Raw genomic sequence first — 21,460 nt, 5'->3', positions numbered from 1 at the left:
CGGGAAACCGGAGTATTCCACGAGTGATCCGACTCTTAGAATGATAGCTTGCAGTTTCTCACGTGTGTGAACTAAATGCGAGATTGCTCATCTGAATGAAGTGACATATCGATTCCTATCGTTTATTATAATTAAAGATGGGCAAACTAGTTAGTCAAATATGTAATTATCTAGATCAATGCAAACAATACAAACACGGAAGTGCTCCGCATCCCCAATGAAGATCAGGCCGACAATCCAAGCTTCTTCACACACCTAAAGCTCAAACCACAACCTTGACAAGTTTTCATTCCAGCCTTGTTATAAAAACTGAGCTTACCTTTCAACCGTACTGAAGCTCCATCTTGTATATTAACAAAATATTAAAGCGAATTAAAAAAATTTCCGTTGTTGCAGGAGACGTCTTCTGTTCTCTGGCAATGTCATGTCTCTTCCTGGATTAGAGCTAGCTGAAGCAGCAGTCGAAGCCCAATACGCTCCTCCTCCACCTACACAGGTTAATCTGCGCGCTGGGTCCGAATGGAGGTTTGAGATTGCATTTGGTGCGACGGTTCGAGTCAAGGTTCGTCACATTGTTCTTCTATAGCGCCATACCAAAAATTGGTTCCATACTAACGACGAGCTTAGTTACTCACCGGCACCGCAGAACTCTTCGGAACCGAACTCGCGCCTTTACAAACATACACCTTCAGCGGCACGAAAGCGGCAATATACACCTGGCATGGATGCACCTTAGAGATTACGGCAGGTGAGACTGTCAACACGACAAATGGATTTGCGCCGGGCGGTTCTACGACCTTCACCAGCGGAGTAGGAGGAGGCGGTCAAACACAAGGTTACGGCACAGGTGGATGTCAAAGCGAATACGTCGCCGAGGACACACCCATGGTGGAATATAGTAACGTTCATTTCGGCCTGGAGACAATGAGGCAAGAGGCCCAAACAGAAGGCGGGAAAGATGGACCTCGAGTGTTGATATTGGGACCTGAGAACGCGGGCAAGACGACGCTGACAAAAATACTGACGGCATATGCGACGAAGATGGATCGACAACCCGTCGTGGTGAATTTGGACCCGACGGAGGGTATGCTGACTGTTCCGGGGACATTGACGGCGACTGCGTTTCGGTCGATGATTGATGTTGAGGAAGGATGGGGGAGTAGTCCCATGTCTGGGCCCAGTCCTATCCCTGTTAAGTTGCCATTGGTCTATTTTTATCCGATGAAGAGTCCGCTGGAGGCGGATGGGAATGTCTTCAAGCCTATTGTCTCTCGACTAGCGCTTTCGGTGACGGCGCGCATGGCCGAGGATGACGATGCGCGAGAGGCAGGTATAATCATTGACACGGATGGCAGTCTTGGTTCAGGGACGCCAAAAGCGCTGGAGTTGATACATCATATCGTCACGGAGTTCTCTAGTACATTCTCCCTCCCACTATCTTCTGTCACAATTCTAACATAAGAAAATAGTATCAACAATCCTTGTCATCGGCTCAGAACGCCTCTACAGCACCATGGTGAAAAACTACGACCAAAAACCGACCACAAGCGCATCAGCAACCCATTCCGACGAACGCATCACAGTCATCAAACTCTCCAAATCCGGCGGCTGCGTTGACAGAGACGAAGCATTCATGAAAGCCGTCAACGAATCTCAAATACGATCTTACTTCTTCGGCACAGTGGCGACGAGTACCGCCAGCGCTGTGGCTCCGAGCGTAGTAGCATCAATATCCGGTGGTGGTGGGAGTAATAGTAATAAAGTTACGCTGTCTCCGCATACTCAACAACTCGATTTTGGATCCTTGGCTTTGTACAATTATACAATCACGTCTACTCAAACAGAGGAGGAAGAAGAAGATGAATATGATCCATCGAATTTTGGCGCCGGCGCAGAATCATTCTCATCTCTCGCAGACCAGCAACAAGATATGACTACCACCACCACCACCACCTCCTCCTCCTCAAACGCTCCCTACGACCCCTTATCATCAACATACTCATTCTCCGGCCCCACGAACGACAACGATACTCTGCCGCTGAAAAAATTCACGCAACCCCCAACTCTAGCCCTCGCAAACTCCTTGATTGCAATCACGCACGTCCCGCCCAATGCGCAGCTAACCGATATCAGAGACTCGAGTATCATGGGCTTTGTTTACGTTGCTGATGTAGATGCTGACAAGAAGAAGATCCGGGTCTTGGCGCCTGTTGGTGGGAGGATGCCTGCTCGAGCGCTGGTTTGGGGGAAGAATTGGCCTGGGGAGGTTGTTGGGTTGGTTGGTTGATCTATTCCTATATCAAGCATGCCGAAGCTTAGCTGCATAGACAATATAACAATTGAAGTCATCTACTCAACTTGTTTTCCTTGTTGGTTTTAAATCATTGAAACATTTGCTTAGTAGGGTATCATATCATATAAATCGAGCAAATAAACACATATTTTCAATTCGAAACGAAACAAAAACTTTTTCAAATATTGAATAACAAAGCAGATACAAAAGAAACAGCGTGCAGCCAGTGTATATATAACTCCATCCCTGCGCAAATCCCCCTATGCTAAACATAATCCAGAACCCAAATACGTCAACCGGTTTCGTAAAATCCATACTCCGTCAATCCTGGTATCATGCGGTCCTCAAATATGAAAAGTCATTCGTAAAGTTTCCAAGCATCAAGGTTATGTCTCCATTCATCCTCCCAGTGCCGTCCCCTATCTGCCTCTGGTACACGAAGCAATTGATCCTCTCTGTCATGAAATCGTAATTCGGCATCAAACCTCTTCAATGCATGAGATTCCAGCATCCGGTAGTCATTATCCAAAACTGCGTCTTTGAATTTCGCTCGCATGCGAGGTGAATACAATTGACAGCTTGCCTCGCGACAACGGTTCGGGCCTGATCCTTGTAGCAGTCGAGGGGGATTTGCTAGTCGTCTGGCAATTGGCTTCTGTGCTGCTGCTAAAGGACGTACGACATCATCGTAGCAGTCTTCACAAACGGTAAACTCAGGCAGTTCCGGGATGTAATGCCATGTTCCAAGGATGGGTCGCTGGCGTCGACAGTCTCGAAGGTTGCACTTTCGCTCAAAGTAACCGATGAATCTGCCATTATCCGGATATTTGTATCGTTCAACCTCGCACTGAGTAGCTGCAGCATCGAGAATGTCCACATACTGCACAAATCGGGGGCTATCCACAGCGAGATCGCAGAATTTCTCCTGAAGGCCGAGTTGACGTCGAAAGGTCGACTGTAGAGGAGGCATCAAAACTTCCAAATTGCGTACACATGCCGAACAAGCTGCAAATTTGGGGACATTCAGACCCGTTTCACTATCAACCATCCGATACCAAACCTGAGTTGATAATCTGCGCCCAGGGCAGGCCAGACCTGTGGGCCGAGTCATTTCGTACAATAGACCCAGGTTGCTGTGGTTCTTTTTGATAGTCTGGATCCAGGCCAATCTTGTCCATACCTCGCTGAATGAGCAGCTTATACGCGCCTGCGCGTTGTTGAGACTAGGCATGAAATAATCACGAAACCTGGAGTTACCAATCTGACTCATGCAAGAAGGGCAAATGTTCAAATGCTCTAGTCCAGACATTGTGTACCAGTCTTGATGCCCCGAAGCTGGATAAGATCTTGGGCAAGGACGCAACGCGAGGTTCTGTGACGGCTCGGACGGGCGAACAGCAACACGTTTCGGGGAGCTAGCTGCAACTATTGTTCGGGTTGGCGAGATATCAGAGCTGTGGCGACTGAAGACTGGTGTCTTAGAGGATTCTGGTACATGATATTGTGGCGTGTCTTTAAAGGACACAGCTCGCCGTGCCCTCACAGGTTTGTATTCGGTACCTTCATCAGAAGAATGCCGTGGAGATGGCAGCCGCCTCTGTTTAGGAGTAGTTGGAAAGTAAGATATTTCTTGGCTGGGAGGTGTGGCTGAGCCAACTGAAGGATAGTACGCATTCCAGTCTTGAGAGTCACTCGGCGGTACTTCTTTGAGAGGGCTGAGAGGAGAGCTTGGCGGAGAGATGTATTGCACAGGAGCAATTTTTGCACTCAATTTTTGAATAGGCGAAGATGGAGCAGAGGAAATCACCGTGTTTGATTGATGAAGTTCTCCGCTTTGTCTGCCATCGTGTTGATAGAGATTCTTTTGCTCCCTGCGAAGTCTAAGTTTCTCCTCCAAAAGCTCTGCTATCGTGGGTCTGCGAGTGGTCCCAGGCTCGGTGCGGCGGACTACTGGGGTATTTTGAGTACGGACAGTAACCGAAATCTGGCTCGGGGATGGTAGCGGCTGGTTTTGGCGTCGAGGAGGACTTGTGCGTCGCAGTCTAGTCTCGTTGATGTGTGATTCTCGTTGCAGAGTGTTTAGCTGGTCAACTGTACAGTAAGCAGCGCGACTGGAATGCCTCGGTGGCTTGATTGAGTAGGTATATGATGGACCGTAATCTAATTGTTCACGTTGATCGTGTTTGGCTTGTGGAATAAACTCAATCGGCGGTGGCGTACATGGCCCAGAGCTTTCCCTAGACGACTCGCTAACTAGAGAAGGAGGTTGTGAAGTTGAAGCATCCGTATCAGCGGTAGCTGATCGAGGAAGGTTCTCAATGTCTAGAAGAATGGGCAGCTGGTCAACCGTTCCACGCTCACAGGCGCCTTCTACCCCGGGCTTTTCCCCTAACAGAGATAAACCTCCAAGTTCATGAGAGAGGGATTCGGCTTCGTCCTCCACGAAAGGTCTTGGAAGCCTCCTAGGCTTTGGTCGCCAGATGGATGGCATTATTCCCTAAGCAAGAAGCACAACAATAGTATCGAAAAGACAAGTCACAGTTGATAGAAAAAAAGTGGCTCGGTCAAAGGCTCTTGGCCCTTTTCCTTAGGCTATTAGCCTATTGCAATCGATGAGCACAGATGAAACACAGGTTGTTCTGGCGAGGTAAACATAGCAATCAGTTTGGACTGATTCGAGGACAATGATTCGAGAATGTCGAGGAAAGACGCAGTTGTGTCGGAAGCTGTTGGTGGAATGGATATCAGTAACAAAGCCGGGACACAGTGGTATTTAAAGAGAACAGAAGAAGAAAAAGCAAAGAAGATGACCAGGCAATAAAGAGAAGGGAACCAAAACAGGAAGCAGAGATGGTATTGTCTGTGGGCGCATCGGGCAGCTGAGGTGTTGTTGTCGTTGTTTGCGGCCAGGGCAGGAGCTGGTTGGGCTTCAACCCTAAACAGCACAGCACCACAAATACAGAACACACCAGTCAGACAATGGGTTCTACTGGGGGTCAAACAAAGGTAAAATATGAAACAAGACCAGGTTCCACTGAGGTGGATCAGATAATTATATATAATTTCATGTGTACAAGTGGAACAAGTTACTTGTATCGATCAATCGGAACAACGCTATCGGTATAGGGCTCGACATTACATGTACACATGTACAGACTGTTCGATGGATCAAAGCGGCTGCTTCAATCTCCAGAATGTGGCTTCGGGAATCTACGTCGTGCAGCAACCATGCATCTTCGTACAGCAGTAGAGTAGCAGTTCGGATATTGGTTGCCGGATTAAAGACTGCCAGTTAAGAACTCTTCTCGAGAAGCGGCAACGGATGACATATATTTGGATTGAGCATGTTACTGCTAGTGACCTTGGAACAGCCATTCTTGTAGGATACTAATTGTAGCCTTGAGAATACCCGCAAGCTGGATATGCTCCGCTCGCCTCGTTTTTGTTTTGGCTTGTAAAGCAAGCACCAACTGCAAAGCGGATCATTTGTGAAGCTATTTGCCACATAAATTACATACCTGAAACGGCGTCTACATAGGTGTAGTGTAGCTCCGTTGGCAATCGACTCGATTATTGATAGATGCGCAAGCCCGGCGATCTGGGTGGCCAAAGAAATTACCTAGGTACTTGGTGATATACTAGCAGAGAAACAATACATAGGCAAGTGGAGGTGTGTATTAGCCTCAAGAGCCTTGCCCTCGGAATATCAATAATAGTCATACTTTTGTAACATTTCAAGGTTGTGTTTGTACAGCAATTAGATACAATACCTCGATGTATCCACGACGGACTGTCCACTTCAATGTGCTGTACCTAGATGATAAAGTGTACTTGGGGAGAGGAAATGAAGTTATTTCTGTCTTTGAGGCGGTTTACCAATGAATGTCCTTAGAATGGAGTTGCCTAGAGACTATGACTCTAAGCGATGTTTGGTCTATTCGACAGCTCTCTCACCGTCCTTTATCAAGTCCAATAGGCTGTAATTCTAAATGGGGAGCGTGATTGTGACGGCCACGTCGCAAGCTGTGTCGAGTGTGACTAGAGGATTGCGATTAGGGCTAACTTCAGCGTGGGCCCTCAGTAACGGCGGCAAACTTCGTGGCCACTACACAATAAATGGCAACCATGGATTAGACGTTGTATTAACGAGTGCACTATAAATTTAGATCAAAATTTGGCAGTGCAAGTCGCTGTATACTTCTAGGAGTTTAGGCATCATTCGATGTGCTTTGACTGTGGCGACCACAGCCTTGTCTACTCGTGCCTGAAGAGTGCCTAAAGAACACCCGGGCGCCCTGCATTGATCAATTGATGGTATGTGTGAAGATAGCATATTCAATCACAGCCCCTTGTAAATCAAATTTATAATAAACATCTGATATAATGTGTCAGATAGTATGTATATTTTGCTAGATTTTGATTTCTATAATTTAGTCGTCGATAAATCTAGTACGTAGTCATACATCCAAGATGAATTTAAGGTAGGTATACCTCTCAACCCTTAGTCCTTGATTTGCCAAACAACATCCACACCACATTAGCTGTTCTGGCTCATGTCCATCCTTCCAAACTTATGTATGAGAAGTTGGTTGTCTACATAACAGTCAAGAATAGACTTCTTCGTCTGAGAAGGCTATGAACCATTGGGTCTAATGCGATCTGAATTATTACGCATATCGATGACCCACGTCGACGGCTTCATTGAAGACTGCCAGTAATGGGAAGGACAGACAGGATCTTGAGTTTGATAGCTGGTCAGCTTGGGGATATGCCTTTAGCCGTCGATAGTTAGATTCTTCATTTTCCATACAGGACTCAGGCCTAGAACTGAATATTCATAATGATATCAAGTCTGGGGAACGTTGAAGAAATTCTGGATATCATCCACAGATCTCGGAGGCTCGCCGAATCTCCGATGTCTCCCCGCATCCATAGATTTATTTCATGCCCCCATGCCCCTCTATACAATATTGACACGCACCCTTTTCACGACAAGATGGAAAACTTTAATACTCTGACGATCCAGCGGCAATGAATTAGATATATCTGTAAGGTGCTTACACATTATACTCGAATCTATTCCGCTCAGATAGTAGACGAGGACGAGTAAACGGATATAGTTATATCCGGCTGTATACCTACGGAGTAAGGTATGCGCACAGTCGCAGCCCCCACACTTGTAAACAGATGACAAGCATTGTTCAATACTGAATGTTCCGTTCTGTTCCATCCACCTTAACTTCTTACCAATCACTTCGCCTCTTTGCTTGACTGTAATTCCATACTTGAAACTGCATCCAAGCAAGTCTTTGCGACTGAATGTATCTCAACCGAGCAATTGCGTCACCAGCAAGAATACTCCTCAACCCCCGGACGAGCACTGTCCGCACTCCAATCGCATCTCTCACCTCCAAGCCAACGCACCAGTCCAACAATCTTCAACACCCAAATTCGTAAAATGGCATCCATTCCATCGACGCAAAACGCCGTCATAATCGAAACAACCGGCGGCCCCGAAGTCCTCCAATTCCGCACCGACCACCCCGTCCCTCAACTCCAGGAAGGCGAAATCCTCGTAAAAAACAATATCGCCGGCATCAACTTCATTGATACGTATTTCCGTACTGGACTTTATGCATCACCAAAGCCTGAGATTTTGGGAAGGGAAGCGGCCGGTACGATTGTTGCGTTAGGACCTGGTGCGCCGAACCCGTATGGATTTCAAGTTGGTGATCGTGTGATATGGATGAGTGTTTCCGGGTATGCGCAATATACAGCTGTGCCGGCTAAGACCGCGATCAAAATTCCTGATGGAGTGTCGGATGAGGATCTTGTTGCTTCGTTTTTGAGTGGGTTGACGGTCTTGACTTTGGTCAAGGAGACGTATGCCGTGCAAAAAGGGGATATAGTTCTCGTCCATGCTGCTGCGGGTGGTGCGGGGATCTTGATGGTTCAGATCCTCAAGTCTCTGGGTGCAGTTGTTATAGGTACCGCGGGTGGAGCTGAAAAGGTTGCGCTTGTCAAGAGCCTGGGAGCTGATCATGTCATCGATTATCGGAGTGAGGAGGGTAAAGATTGGGTCAAGATTGTCAAGAAGATTACGAATGGGCGCGGTGTGGATGTTGTTTATGACTCCGTGGGTAAGGATACCTGGGAGGGAAGTTTGGAGGTTGTGAAGAGGAAGGGCTTTGTGGCCTGGTTTGGAAACGCCAGTGGTCCTGTTCCGGCTTTTCCTATTCAGTAAGTGGCCTTGTATATCTTTTTATGATTGTCGCCAGCTAATTCATGACAGACTCCTTGCACCAAAATGTATCAAGATTGCTCGTCCCATGGTGAATGGGTACTTGGTTGAGAGAGAGGAATATGAATACTGGGCAAATCAACTGTTTGATCTTTTGAAATCCGGCGAGTTGAAGGTCAAGATTAATAAGATTTTCCCATTGGCAGAAGTGCAGCAAGCACACAAGGTAAGCATTTTCAGTCATTTCTGTTTGTTCCAAATCTATAGAGCGACGCTAATGCGAGAAATAGGATCTTGAGGGAAGAAAGACTACAGGAAAGACACTGCTGAGGCCTTGAGAGTTTGAAGAAAGTCCCAAGTACACATAACTAGCCATGTAATGAATTGGATGGTGTTTTTCACTCTAGTCGGCGCAAGACGATGTCGTTGCCGGCCCAAGTGGATTCCTTGATGCTAATACTCCTCGTCGCTGAATGCAACATCATCGGTAGTCGCATTTTCCAGGCTAGTTTCCCCTTCTTGCTTTCCTTTCTTGGTAAGATCACGCGGAGCCTTCCAGCCCAGCATCAGGTCATTCAAAGACGGTGTGTAGAACGAACAGTAAGCGTTCAAAATCTCATCGAAAAAGAACACACCGCAATTCAGTTCCCAAACAGTCGTGACGAACTTCATCCCAAGATAGCAATACTGAAGAAGTCTTTCCTCAACGAAGAACTCAAATTCCATTCCGTGAATGTTCGGCAACGCCTCTCCAGGTGCCAGATCAATCGGCGGGCCATTTGGGTCACGCCACGCTTTTGCGCGCACTTTCCCAACGACATTGAGATCTGGTGCATAGGTCTCATAGAATCTGCGGATCCCGTCGTCGGGCATGAGGATGTCTACTATTTCAAACCCATCAATATCTTGGATGGCATGCGCTGACAGTTCCCCTTTCATTGCAAGATTACTAAATGAAGTAGACTGCTCATCTGTGCCATTAGCAGCAAGAGCAAACATGACAACTTTCTGGGCAACTGATGGTGCCATTGGAGCTCGGTTTCGTAGCAGGTTTTCATCTGCCCATGCCTTAGGCTGCTCGGTTTGTGTGCCTTTATCGTAGTAGTAACCGCCGAAGAGAAAAGAGTTGGCCTTGTTGAAGTCTCCGGGTCCATTCGCTAGCAGACGTTGATTATCCCAAAGTTGCTTCTCTGCGATGTTGCAGTAGGTGCGAGCTGACTTGATGTTGTCAGTGTATTCGGGGGTGACGTCATGGTAGAGAAGGTAATTGAGCCAGTTTCTGATGGTATCAGTTGCGAGCCTGATGGCGTGTATGCCTTCTGGGCGGCAGTAGTCCGGCAAATAGAGTGATCTAGGCAGCAGTAGAATGGTCAACTTTATGTAAAACAACTCCCAGATTCCCACATGGCATTACTTACAGAAACGCCTTAGCAACATGCTCGAAATCGATGTCCAAATTCATTTTCTCAACGCTGATGTCGGTTTGTGAGCGAGCAATAACGATGCCCTCCTTGTCCATCGCCTTCAATTCCATTTCCGACACTCCTCCAAACATCTTGGCACCGACCTCAACACCGCCATATCTGAGGTACTGGGAAAACACCTGCATGCGCTCCTCAAGAAGTCGACGCTTTTGCTGGTACCTGTTGAGTGCCTCTTGGATGCGACTGGTCATCATCAGCACCCTCACTGGCTTTTGAATCAAGGTAGCCACTTACAAGATTGCAGGATAATCACTGTATTTATATAAGCTTTGTTATCACACCGAACACACAGCTCTGATCAACTCACCTATGGTAGATGCTCCTTTCGTTCAGGTACTCCTCTGGGGTAACTGGTGCTTCGGTGAAATATTTCTCGAAACCTGTAGGTTTTGGCTGCCGCGAGTGAAAAATCAGTATTCTGTCATGGCACATCATCTATAAGAACTAAATGTAGAGCTTACCTGGCCATGGCTTTTACTTTTTGGCAAGTTCCTGTACTTCTCCTTCCTTCGGAGCTTTTCCTTCTGCTTCTCAGCCAACACCTTTGGCTCCTCTTTTTTTTCTTTCTGTGGCTTTTCCGTTGCCTTGACTACATCTTTTTTGGGTTCTTCCTCGGCGACAGGAGGGGGGGAGGTCGGATCCAATTCATCCTGAAGGGTTGACGTTTGTACTGGTCTATCAGGTTCTCGATGTATAAAATCATCTTCAGTGAGGGTGTCTGAATGACTGATTTCTTTAACTGGCTCCATCGCGTCAGATTCAGCAGGAGAGTTGGTTATATCAATTCAGTATGGGTAAGAAGAGAAGATCAAGCGATGTACGCGACGAGAAGCTGCGGCGTAGCTGGTCCAGTGTCTAGGTTGGAGGGAAGAGCTGGGAAAAGAGTGTAAGAAAAGGTAAATGGGGAGAGAGAGAGAGAGAGAGAGAGAGAAGGTGAGGCAGATCACCTGATTTAATATCATTTCGTTTGTCAAGTCATTGCCCGGCAGATAAGACAGCGGTGTCTCTTTGGTCTTCCAAACAAAGGTTTATTTCTGGGAGGTAGACAAAGTGACGCCTTGAATGGCATAATGACGCTGAAAATAGTGTTTCAAGAAATTATACATCTAAATATTCCCACGTGCCATTGCGCTATCTAGTAGTTAGTTATCAATCAACCAGCCAATGTTTGACTCAGCGTGGCTTGGCTGATATATTCAACATTTCAGCCCGGTTCCATCATGGGTCATGTGATGACCGAACCCATGACCTCTTTTCTATACAAGGAATTCAGAGGTCCACATATGCAACGTGCCCAAACGAGGCATTGCTATTGTATCTTCTCCAGTCGTGGTGGTGGTTGATGGTGTTGACTTTCCAGTTGGACATCAATGTACACTCGACTAAGCCCAAACAGGCTGGTGGCATCTGGCCCAAAGAAGCATAGCGACTGTGAGCTACGTCATTGTCAGGCGGTCAGAAGCGGCGGGATTCCAGCCCAATAGAGGCTCTTGATTGGCTGAGCCCGTCTCCCGACCAGAAGTCACCAACATTAATCCTTGATCCCTAGACTTGCCTGCTTCGTTACTACTCAACAACCTTTACGACGACGTGTACAACCTCATCTGCTACTATTCCTACCATATTCTTGTTCACACCACTCCTTTGTGACACAACAGCGTCTGCGCGTCTTTAGAAAATCTCCGGCTCGGCGAAAAGGGCGACGTGCTCAGTTTTTCTGTGGACTCAATTCCCGTTTCCTATATCCGAGGAAGAGTTGGAACACCCTCAACCTTGTTTGTTAGCATACGCTTCGGGCTTACCATTATCTCTGCAATGGCCGTTGCGCGGGTCTATATCTCATAATGGATTAACTTGTGATCAGATTTGCGTTGATATGGAATCTTACCTGGCCTGACAGCTCCTTGCTTTGTCTCTACGATTTACGAATGATTATATCTCTACGATTTCGCCATCTGCCTAGTATTATTCATATCCGCTGCGCAGTGACCCATGACATACTCAACTGAGCCACACTACTTTTGAGACTATCGAACGATTCGAGACATGTTGTCTTCATCATTCAAATCAGATAGCTTCAAGGGCCAAAGCCTTGATAGCGACAGCTTCACCACCAATTTTGACCATGCTGCTGCTGGGCAGTAAGTCCGCATGACGTGTTTTTTGAGTGCTAAGAAATCTGACTTTACAATCAGTGACGGACTCCGGTGTCACCTATCCGGCTCCTTAATCGCCAAACCCTGCACACATGAAGAAGTCGCATTCTACGAATCGAGTGTACACCATCCTAATTTCCATGCTTTCATGCCCCAGTATCTGGGAACTCTGACAGCTTCAGATAAGGAGCCGTCGCTTTCTATACTTCCGGGTGCGCAAAATCATGGACGATCAGTACTATCGTCGCTAGTAACACCTCCCACAACCAACAGCTCACCTTCCCATAATCATCGCCATCATCATAAAATAACTCCGGAAAAGGCATGGACACCATCGGGAGGGCGCAAGCTGGATACTGGTATTTCAATTGTGCTGGAAAATATCGCCGAAGGGTTCAGACGACCGAATGTGCTAGATGTCAAACTTGGCTCTCGGCTATGGGCAGATGATGCCCCTCCAGCGAAGCGTGCAAAACTGGATGCCGTTTCAAGAGAGACAACTAGCTCTAGCTTAGGATTCCGAATTGCAGGTATGAAAGTTTGGGTTGGCTATGACAACAAGAATGGATCGACGATAGATGCCATAGAAACGGAATTCACCGATCCATACATGACAAAATATGAAGGCTCAGAGGCGCCAAAAGGAGAGGTTGTCGAAAAGAATGGATACAAGCGTTACGATAAATGGTACGGACGAGCATTTACTGCTAATAATGTCAAAGAAGGATTCGAAACATTCCTGGCGGGTGCTAAAGCTGGCAAAGTCGACCGTTCGAAACTTATCGCGTCTCGAATACTGCAGGAACTTCGAGCACTGAAGTTTGCATTGGAGTCAGAAGAAAGCAGAATGTACTCGTCTAGCATTTTAGTGATTTACGAAGGAGACCCGGATGCACTGGAAGAGGCACTGAAATTCGAGGAGACCCAAAAAGAGCTAGAGACTAGATCTTTTTCTGAAACTGGGACAGAGCCATTGGATGATATCACAGAGTTTGACATTACCGAGCTCGGTTCCCTGCAGCCCATGGATATCGCCAATGGTATTGCGAATGGCGAAACCAAAGCCCACATCTCCGGAGCGTTCAACATACAGAACATCCAGAATATCCAGAGCATCCAAAATATCCAAATAGTCCCGGAATCACTCGAAAATATGGAAGGTAGTGAAGTCTCCAGTGAGGAAGAAGTTCCTATCAAGGTGCACGATTTCCGCTTAATCGATTTTGCGCATGCGAATTGGACTCCGGGCCAAGGACCCGACGAAAACACATTGATAGGAATCAGAAACCTGATCAAAATCATGGAAGAACTCGCTGGTGAAAACGAATCATAGAGATGATATTCATATATGATATTTGGAGGATCAAAAATTACACCATCCTGGATTCTTGTGGTTGTACTTGCATTCTAAGGGGATGATTGCTGGCAGTCACCCTTTTTTTTCGCTTCTCGCTTTTGCATTCTACCCATAATGTCTTGTGACGTTTCGTTCGCATTGTTAGCGACTTTTTGACATAAAAACGCACTAAATCATTGCATAGCAAAATATAGAAGATTTTATATCATATCTTTACTTCATTCGAATAGTAGCACAGTTGGTGGTTAGTAACTAAGTTAACCGCTAGTTATGTATGTTAGTTGACTTTAACGTTAACTAACTAGTTAACTAGTTAACTAACTACGTAATCGGACACCGAGTGGATCAGGACACCGAGCGGATCAGCCCCCCCGAGCGCGTCAAAATACTTCAAATATTTCTTTATACCAATTTCTAACGCGTCACCATGCCACCAAATCGTACAGCAAATCGCCAAAAATTGGCTGAACAAGAGGGGAAGATACTGCTTGCTATATCTGATTTAAAAAATGGAAGAATCAAATCTATTCGTGAAGCTGTACGGATTTATAATGTTTCATATACAACTCTTCGCCGTCGTCTTGCCGGCATCGAATATCGAGCTGAAAAACGCGCCAATAGTCATAAAATGACTCAATATGAAGAGGAATCTCTTCAAAAATGGATTCTTGATCTTGATAAACGTGGATTACCACCCCGGCCATCTCTTGTACAAGATATGGCTAATCTTCTTCTTTCTCAACGTGAAGATGAGCACGTTAGTGAGAAATGGGTTTATCGATTTGTTAACCGGCATCCAGAGGTTAAATTGCGATTCTCACGGAGATATAACTATGAGCGAGCAAAGTGTGAGGATATTAAGATAACACAGGAGCATTTTGACCGCGTACAAGCCGCTATACAAGAATATGGGATCCTATCCGAAGATATATACAATTTTGATGAGACTGGCTTTGCTATGGGCCTCTGCGCAACTGCTCAAGTTATTACAGGCAGTGATCGATATAGCACGCCTTATTTATTGCAACCTGGTAACCGTGAATGGGTTACAGCAATTGAAGCAGTCAATTCTACAGGATGGGCTTTACCCTCGTACGTCATTTTTAAAGCAACAACCTATTATCAACAAGGCTGGTTTGAGACACTCCCACAGGATTGGAGGCTTGATATCAGCAAGAATGGCTGGACCACAGATGAGATTGGGCTTAGATGGCTTCAAAAGCATTTTATTCCTCATACAACAAGCCGTACGAAAGGAAGATATCGAATGCTTATTCTTGATGGCCATGGAAGTCATTTAACAGCTCAATTTGACCAGATATGCGCAGAGAATAATATCATCTCAATATGCATACCACCTCATTCATCACATCTTTTACAGCCTCTTGATGTGAGCTGCTTCTCTGTTTTAAAGCAACAATATGGACAGCTTGTTGAGCAGCGCATACGGCTCGGATTCAATCATATTGATAAATATGACTTTCTTACAGCATTTCCGGAGGCTCGTACGATGGCCTATAAAGCTACGAATATTCAAAATGGCTTCAAAGCAACTGGATTAGTGCCACTTGACCCAGAGCACGTTTACCAAAAGCTTACAGTTCAACTTCGAACTCCAACACCCCCTCCAAGTCGATCAAGCAATTCACAATCTTCCTGTCTACAGACACCTCAAAATCCACGTCAGTTCAAGCGTCAGATTACTACAATCAAGAAGCGGATCAATGATCATCCAACAAGCCCCTTAGAGAGGGTTGATCAAGCAATCAATCGCATGTCGAAGGCGTACGAAATGAGTATTAATGAGCTCCTGATTGTACGGAAAGAAGTGCATGATTTACGCGCTGCAAATGAGAAGGAGAAGAAAAAGCGTAAAAGATCTAGAGCTCATATATCTTATGAAGGCTCTCTTACAGCGCAGGAAGCCCAGGAATTAATAGCTAGTCGAAATAAGGCCTCTGAGTCTATTCCGGCTGCACCAGTTGAATCCGAGCCTCAGGCCTCTCAACCACGCGTACGAGCGCCACCAAAGTGCAGTGGATGTGGGATTATTGGGCATAAAATTAACCGATGTCCAAATCGTACTAGTAGTTAAATTTTTTGTATATATTTTATATGTGGGTTAGAAATGCAGGTTTGAAATTCGTATAGAGCGCATTTTCCGGAGAGAATTGATCCGCTCGGTGTCCTGATCCACTCGGTGTCCGATTCGTTAGGGCAAAGATGTAGACCCGCTTATGTAATCCATCCATCTCCGAACCTCCGATCTTTAAGCTTCAATTATCTGCAACCCATCTTTTTTTGCGTACTACCATATCAATCGCATTCACAATGATTCCGACAAGAAGCCTACTGGCGCGATCAGTGTGGAAGGGTATGTTCATACTTTCGCTTATTCTCAACCGGCTAGGAATTATGACTGACAATTATCTATCACAACAGGCCCCAATCTCGTCCCGTACGTTGTCCCTACAAGTCCTTTCGCGTCCCAAGACACATACCATTCAACGCAAGAAATATCTTAAAACCCGAGAAATAGTATCTAACAATCCCTTCTCGAAAATTATAGTCTCCCTCTTCCCCGCCAAATCCCTCCTCCACCGGGCACACCACCCATCAAAACACAAGCCCGCAGCGCAACGATATTACCCAACTTTGTTGGATTGCGTTTCTCAGTACATAATGGGAAGATATATCAGGATGTGTTGATTACGGAGGATATGGTTGGACGGAAGTTGGGGGAGTTTGTGCCGTGAGTTTTTCCCTCTTTTTTCGTTCGTGAGATATTGCTCTTTGGGGTTGGTTGGTTGGTTGATGAGATGGCTGATGGGTTGGGGATATAGGACTCGGAAACGATTTACGTATAAGCAATCGAAGAACAAATAGACGAATCGACTCATTGCCGCTCTCTTCTTCGCACATGGGACGTTTTTTTTTCGAGTTTGGTGCATTTGGCTTTGGGTTTCGCCTTTTCTATCATACAATCGGAAATAACCTTTTTTTTTTCGTGAATATGTATGATTTATTAGCGTTATTATATTTCCAGGCAGTTGATCGTGCCGGATTGTACAATATACTTGTTCAGAATTTGTATATCACGTTACTGGGAGAAGTTACTAATCGTAAACATTATTGCATATGGCTAGATCTGTATGACTATCCTGAAGCTATGTAATGTACCAAAACTCGATGAGGATTCATCCCGGAGTTTGAGTAAATGTGGCAACCAATATCCATCCTAAACTCCATAAACCCAAAGCTAAAAACGCCGTATGCTGTCCGTTTCCATGAGTCCCAAACGAAACCAAGTGATCTTATCTTTTTTTGCTTCTCCAAATTACAAACGCCAGGTAACCCGTCGATCCAGACTGGGCGGGACGAAGAGTGAACGTCTATCGATAAAACTCCCCCCTCTTAACACTGACCCCATACTCAGAAACAGCCATCCCCAAATCCTCCATTGTAAGCACAGTTCGTCCCTGCCCCGAACCGCCCTGTCCACCACCACCAAAACCAGGTCTCTGAATGCCCAAATGTGTATTGGCAACACCACCCTTCTTCCCTGCGTCTCCACCTACACCTCCAGCACCACCTGCACCTGCACCGCCACCTGCTCCAGTGGGCGCACTCAGACCTGCAGCAGCATTCAGGCCGCCCATTGGATTATTTGCACTTGAACTGTTGGAGGCGCGGATGCGCGAGTATTGGTATGCGTCGGCTGCGATGTCTGCAACAAATTTTTGAGTTGCAAGTGCCAAAAGGCGTGCGAGATGTGGTGGGGTTTGATTCGGGCCATTGCCTGGGGGTGGAAGACCGGCGACTGTGAGGTAGTGAGCGGTTACGGCGTCTGGGATCTGTGAACATCAGTTAGCAAGATAGCCTCCCTATTGAAAGTGTTGCAGAATAATAGCCAAGCAAAAGTATTCGCAGAATGAGCTAAAAATGAGGTGGAATAAACGTACAATAGGTGCATAATCATCCATCTTGCCCAAAAACTCCCGTAAACTGCTCTCCTTTTTCGAAGGCGGCGCTGCAGCACTTGCAAGCGTCGCAACGGGATTTGCAGGCACACCCGCATCATTTGTTCCGTTGGCTGCAGACATGTCTTCGGCGTTGTTCATGTTAATGTCGTTGTCGATACCATCATCTATTGGATCGGCGCCTCCAAGGTCAATATCACGGTCGGCTGTGTTCCTGGCGTCGTCGCCACCTGATTGATTATTCGATGCCGTCACCGTCTCTGCCGATGAAGTGGGAGCTTCTGTTGACTGTGTCGCTGGTTGTGCACTAGGAGGCGGAAGCTGAGAGCCAGGCGCAGACTGCTGGGAGGCAGTGACTGAGTCGGCCATTATGTAGGTCTTGGGCTGACTATCGGACGAATAAAGAGATGGATGTGCTGTGGAACAATGAACACACGGAGGGAGGGGGGGCCTGTTCTCGGTGGCTTTATCACCCGATCACATCAAGTATTAAGCAGAATACTTTGAGCCGAGAGGTAGGTGGTACTGTTGGGCGGATGGTGTCGTGTTACCCTAGAAAAGAGTGATGCTACTGCAAGCTTACGCATCTCCGACTTGTCTCCAGCGGATGGCGGCCAGTCCGGGTCTTGGCATTTTGACTGACTTGCCTCAGATCATTTTTTTCTACCATGATACTGCTTGAAATTATGGACTATGCACACACATTTCGCATCTTATTGATTGATAGTTCGGACTAAATAAAATAGCATAACAGTACATGTTGATGAGCATTCAATTTGCTTCCCAATATACCAACTCCTTACCCAAAACGCCAATGGAAGATACTCATAACACCTGAACAATAATACACAGCAGAAAGTTCGAATGAGATAGAATTTAGTAGTACAAATCAAAATTGTAGAGTATCCCTACTGGGCAGGAGTGTGCATCTCTGCTGAACCAGTATCCATAGCTTCGTTGTGTTGAGCACTGTGTTGAGCATTGTGCTGAGCAACCTGAAGCAACCCTTCGGGAACTTCTTGACCCAGACTCTGGATCAGTTTTTGCTCCTCAGTTTGATCAATCATAGCGTCGTTATGAGGATCTTGATGTTCCGGTTCTTGGAAAATAGCCGGAGACGCTGACATGCTATCTGGACCTTGACCGGGTGACATGTGAGCACCGGCAAGAGCCATCATACCTTCAATACCTTCGACATGAGCTTTGTCCTCTTCGCCACGCTTCTTTTCGCGTTCTCGTGCCTCGTTCTTTGCAGCTTGTGCAGGTGCTCGAGTCTTGAGCTCACCCGTCACGAACTTTAGATAATACGGCACTTCGATACCACTTTTGAGGAAGAAAAGTTTCAGGTTTCGAGCTTTGTCTTTGAGCTGGACTTGGTTTCGATCCTTGAGTGCTTCATTGATTGTACCTCCAGGTCCAAACATTGCTAAAATCTGGCTCCAGTGAGGCCCCTTGACACGATCCAATCCAGCCATCAAAGCGTTCTCCTCTTCAGTGGTCCAAGGGCGACGTTGGCTGGGGAGTCCGGCTCGGCGACTGTTGGATGACGACTTGGCTGTTGCTGCCATACGCGCTCGTTCATACAACACCTGAGTTGGCTGGGACTGCGAGTAGTGAGGGACACCTGGCATATAACCATAATTGGCTACAGCGTCATTAGCTCGCATGTTGCCGGATCCGTTCTGTGGAGGCGTATATTGTTGGAAGCTCTGTGCTGGGATCGTATTATGCTGGAATGTCAATTGCTGGTATCCCGGTGGGGTAGGGCTATGTTGATAACCTTGATTGACATTTTGCGGAGCAGTTTGAGGAATAGACTGAGGAGCCGGTGTACTTTGGGCGGACTGCGGGGCCTGTTGCGGCGTCTGGACTTGTTGTTGGGGTTGGGGTTGGGGTTGCTGTGGCTGTTGCTGCGTCTGTTGTTGCTGATGTTGCGATTGTTGCTGAGATTTCCTCAGTCCATGACCTTGCAAAGCAATCTGTGCTGCTCGTGCGGCACGTGCGACGAGGTCTCCATGCAGGTTGCGATCTGTGGTGACCTCTGCAGGCTGGGTAGCGACGGTGAATTGACTCTCGAGAGGTGCACTACTAGGTGCATCCTGACTCTCTCCAGAGATTGACTGCCGGCCTTTGACGAGTTTGCGTGACTACATTATATTCGTTAGTGCATCAGGCAAGGCGTCAGATGAGCGGATCAACTAACCTGTTGGCTATTGATAGCCTCGAAGTTCTTGCTTATATAGGAGCTAAGATCCCTCAGAAAATCCTCCCAGTGGTACTTATCGGGCAACGCCTTCATTGCTTCTTCATTATTAATATCCGCGAAGATGATGTCACGTCTGGATCGTGCTCTTTTAACAAAGTCGGCTTCGCTCGGAGCAAGCTGACGTGTGCCCATTCGCTTAGAGAGAAGACGCTGCTCCAAGTCATCAGGAAATAACTCAAATAAAATTTCTGTTCTCGTGCGCTCTTCGTTGTTCAATGATGCAATGAATGCTTGCGTCTTGAGCTCGAGGAAAAGTGCACCTTGAACCTTGAGCAGACCTCTTCCTTCAGGTACAAACACGTCAATAAAGTGGTCGTTGAGCTCGGCAAAACTTATTTCCTGTGAGCCAAATATGCTCGAGACATATGAGGCAAGGTTTGCTTTGCGTATGATATCAACTTGAGAAGGTTCCGTCAAGTCTAGGTCGGTTGGTGACAGGAAGGCTTGTTTGGTAGTATAAACCCTTTTCGTATGATCGAATAACGATCGCATGGTTGCATATGCCTGACCGTTCTCTGAATCAGGCTCTGAAACAAACGATGTAATGTCTTGATACGAGGACTTGGCTAGAAGGGAGAGTATTTGCGTTGACTAAGGCTTACTGTTAGCATCAAGCATTGTCGGCAAATACCGTGTAGACTACATACCAGATTGTCGAGGATAGGCAGACTCTGTATCTTCAAAGATAAACTAGCCTTGACAAAAGTCACATTTTTATTCGGCGACTGCTCGCTGCTCTCTGTATGTAATTGATCCAGTGCATATTGCTCCTCTAGGCGTTCGGCGCGATCAATAATACTTCCGAAGACGGCGGCAACCTCGGGATCAGGCGCTTCGGCCGATTCCGAGCTATTTTTCTCAGCATTGTTTTCATTGTTGCTCTCCGCAGGTTGGTCGTCTATTGGTTCAGCTACTGTTTCAACAGTAGGAGGATTGAGAGCAGCGACGAGCGTTTGTTCGATTGGGTCTTCTGGGCCGATATCCGTCTCTTCTTTGACGTCGGGTGAGTTGCCAAAGCAGGAGTCCGTACGACGTTTCTTATGAGGATGAGGTGAGCCAGGCTCATCTTCTAAACCATGAGTGGCCTTCTCAGAAGGCACTATTATGTGTTAGTGCACTTTGTATCTCTTAGGGTTGAAACAATGGATGAGGGTTATTGGATAGTCGCCGCATAGGCGGTCATATGGAGAGAGCCAAACAAGAAACAAGCAAGGACAGCGCACGTACCATTACTTCCCAGTTCAGGGAGTGTTGGCGAGAGTTCTGGTTCCATTGGCAAGCGTTAATTATACTTTGTGTCAAACATAATAGGGTTGTAAGCTGAAGTTGATGCTGGACGAGGTAGCGTAGGATGTCCAGGAGAAGAAATGAGGGCTTAGGGATAGGGCGCAGGAGTAGGGCTTGGGGAAAGAAATTTTCGACGCGCGACTGGAGAAACCCGGCGCCGACCCGATACGCTAGCCGGATACGGTATGGTCTATTACATAGTAGTTAACTAATACGGGGTAATAACTTAATTAACTAGTTAAGTTACAGAGTACGGGTACTGAGAATTTGAGTGGGACGCTGTAATGTATTGTATTGTGTGTCTACCTAAGAAGGAAAATTATCTGGCACAGGCGGCCTTACATAATTGTGTGTAGATGTCACGGACCTGGATCTGTCTTAGTTAAACAGCGTTGT

The 21,460-nt window shown here is 46.6% G+C and overlaps 8 protein-coding genes across 8 annotated transcripts; 4 read left to right on the top strand and 4 right to left on the bottom strand.

Annotated features, from left to right (window-relative positions):
• Window positions 1-424: 424 nt before the first annotated feature.
• On the top strand, window positions 425-2,287 carry EYB26_001714 (uncharacterized protein; the record flags this gene model as incomplete). The annotated part of the gene is made up of 3 exons (XM_054261022.1): window positions 425-562; window positions 628-1,417; window positions 1,470-2,287. The coding sequence occupies 3 exons, from the start codon at window positions 425-427 to the stop codon at window positions 2,285-2,287; spliced, it is 1,746 nt and encodes a 581-aa protein (XP_054116997.1).
• A 364-nt stretch (window positions 2,288-2,651) lies between these two features.
• On the bottom strand, window positions 2,652-4,784 carry EYB26_001713 (uncharacterized protein; the record flags this gene model as incomplete). Its single annotated transcript, XM_054261021.1, has 1 exon — window positions 2,652-4,784. One exon carries the CDS (start codon window positions 4,782-4,784, stop codon window positions 2,652-2,654), a length of 2,133 nt encoding a protein of 710 aa, XP_054116996.1.
• Window positions 4,785-7,751: 2,967 nt separating this feature from the next.
• On the top strand, window positions 7,752-8,872 carry EYB26_001712 (uncharacterized protein; the record flags this gene model as incomplete). The annotated part of the gene is made up of 3 exons (XM_054261020.1): window positions 7,752-8,533; window positions 8,586-8,760; window positions 8,825-8,872. The coding sequence occupies 3 exons, from the start codon at window positions 7,752-7,754 to the stop codon at window positions 8,870-8,872; spliced, it is 1,005 nt and encodes a 334-aa protein (XP_054116995.1).
• Window positions 8,873-8,987: 115 nt separating this feature from the next.
• On the bottom strand, window positions 8,988-10,767 carry EYB26_001711 (uncharacterized protein; the record flags this gene model as incomplete). Its single annotated transcript, XM_054261019.1, has 5 exons — window positions 8,988-9,885; window positions 9,953-10,201; window positions 10,253-10,270; window positions 10,326-10,411; window positions 10,480-10,767. 5 exons carry the CDS (start codon window positions 10,765-10,767, stop codon window positions 8,988-8,990), a joined length of 1,539 nt encoding a protein of 512 aa, XP_054116994.1.
• A 1,297-nt stretch (window positions 10,768-12,064) lies between these two features.
• On the top strand, window positions 12,065-13,507 carry EYB26_001710 (uncharacterized protein; the record flags this gene model as incomplete). Its single annotated transcript, XM_054261018.1, has 2 exons — window positions 12,065-12,159; window positions 12,214-13,507. 2 exons carry the CDS (start codon window positions 12,065-12,067, stop codon window positions 13,505-13,507), a joined length of 1,389 nt encoding a protein of 462 aa, XP_054116993.1.
• Window positions 13,508-15,862: 2,355 nt separating this feature from the next.
• Window positions 15,863-16,417, top strand: EYB26_001709 (uncharacterized protein; the record flags this gene model as incomplete). The annotated part of the gene is made up of 4 exons (XM_054261017.1): window positions 15,863-15,905; window positions 15,974-15,989; window positions 16,101-16,283; window positions 16,375-16,417. 4 exons carry the CDS (start codon window positions 15,863-15,865, stop codon window positions 16,415-16,417), a joined length of 285 nt encoding a protein of 94 aa, XP_054116992.1.
• Window positions 16,418-16,923: 506 nt separating this feature from the next.
• On the bottom strand, window positions 16,924-17,880 carry EYB26_001708 (uncharacterized protein; the record flags this gene model as incomplete). Its single annotated transcript, XM_054261016.1, has 2 exons — window positions 16,924-17,385; window positions 17,494-17,880. 2 exons carry the CDS (start codon window positions 17,878-17,880, stop codon window positions 16,924-16,926), a joined length of 849 nt encoding a protein of 282 aa, XP_054116991.1.
• A 539-nt stretch (window positions 17,881-18,419) lies between these two features.
• On the bottom strand, window positions 18,420-21,050 carry EYB26_001707 (uncharacterized protein; the record flags this gene model as incomplete). The annotated part of the gene is made up of 4 exons (XM_054261015.1): window positions 18,420-19,658; window positions 19,715-20,368; window positions 20,425-20,876; window positions 21,005-21,050. The coding sequence occupies 4 exons, from the start codon at window positions 21,048-21,050 to the stop codon at window positions 18,420-18,422; spliced, it is 2,391 nt and encodes a 796-aa protein (XP_054116990.1).
• Window positions 21,051-21,460: the final 410 nt, after the last annotated feature.

This window comes from Talaromyces marneffei, chromosome 1 (assembly GCF_009556855.1).
Source record: "Talaromyces marneffei chromosome 1, complete sequence".
Lineage (NCBI taxonomy): Eukaryota > Fungi > Ascomycota > Eurotiomycetes > Eurotiales > Trichocomaceae > Talaromyces > Talaromyces marneffei.
This window is presented reverse-complemented; position numbering and strand designations above follow the sequence as displayed.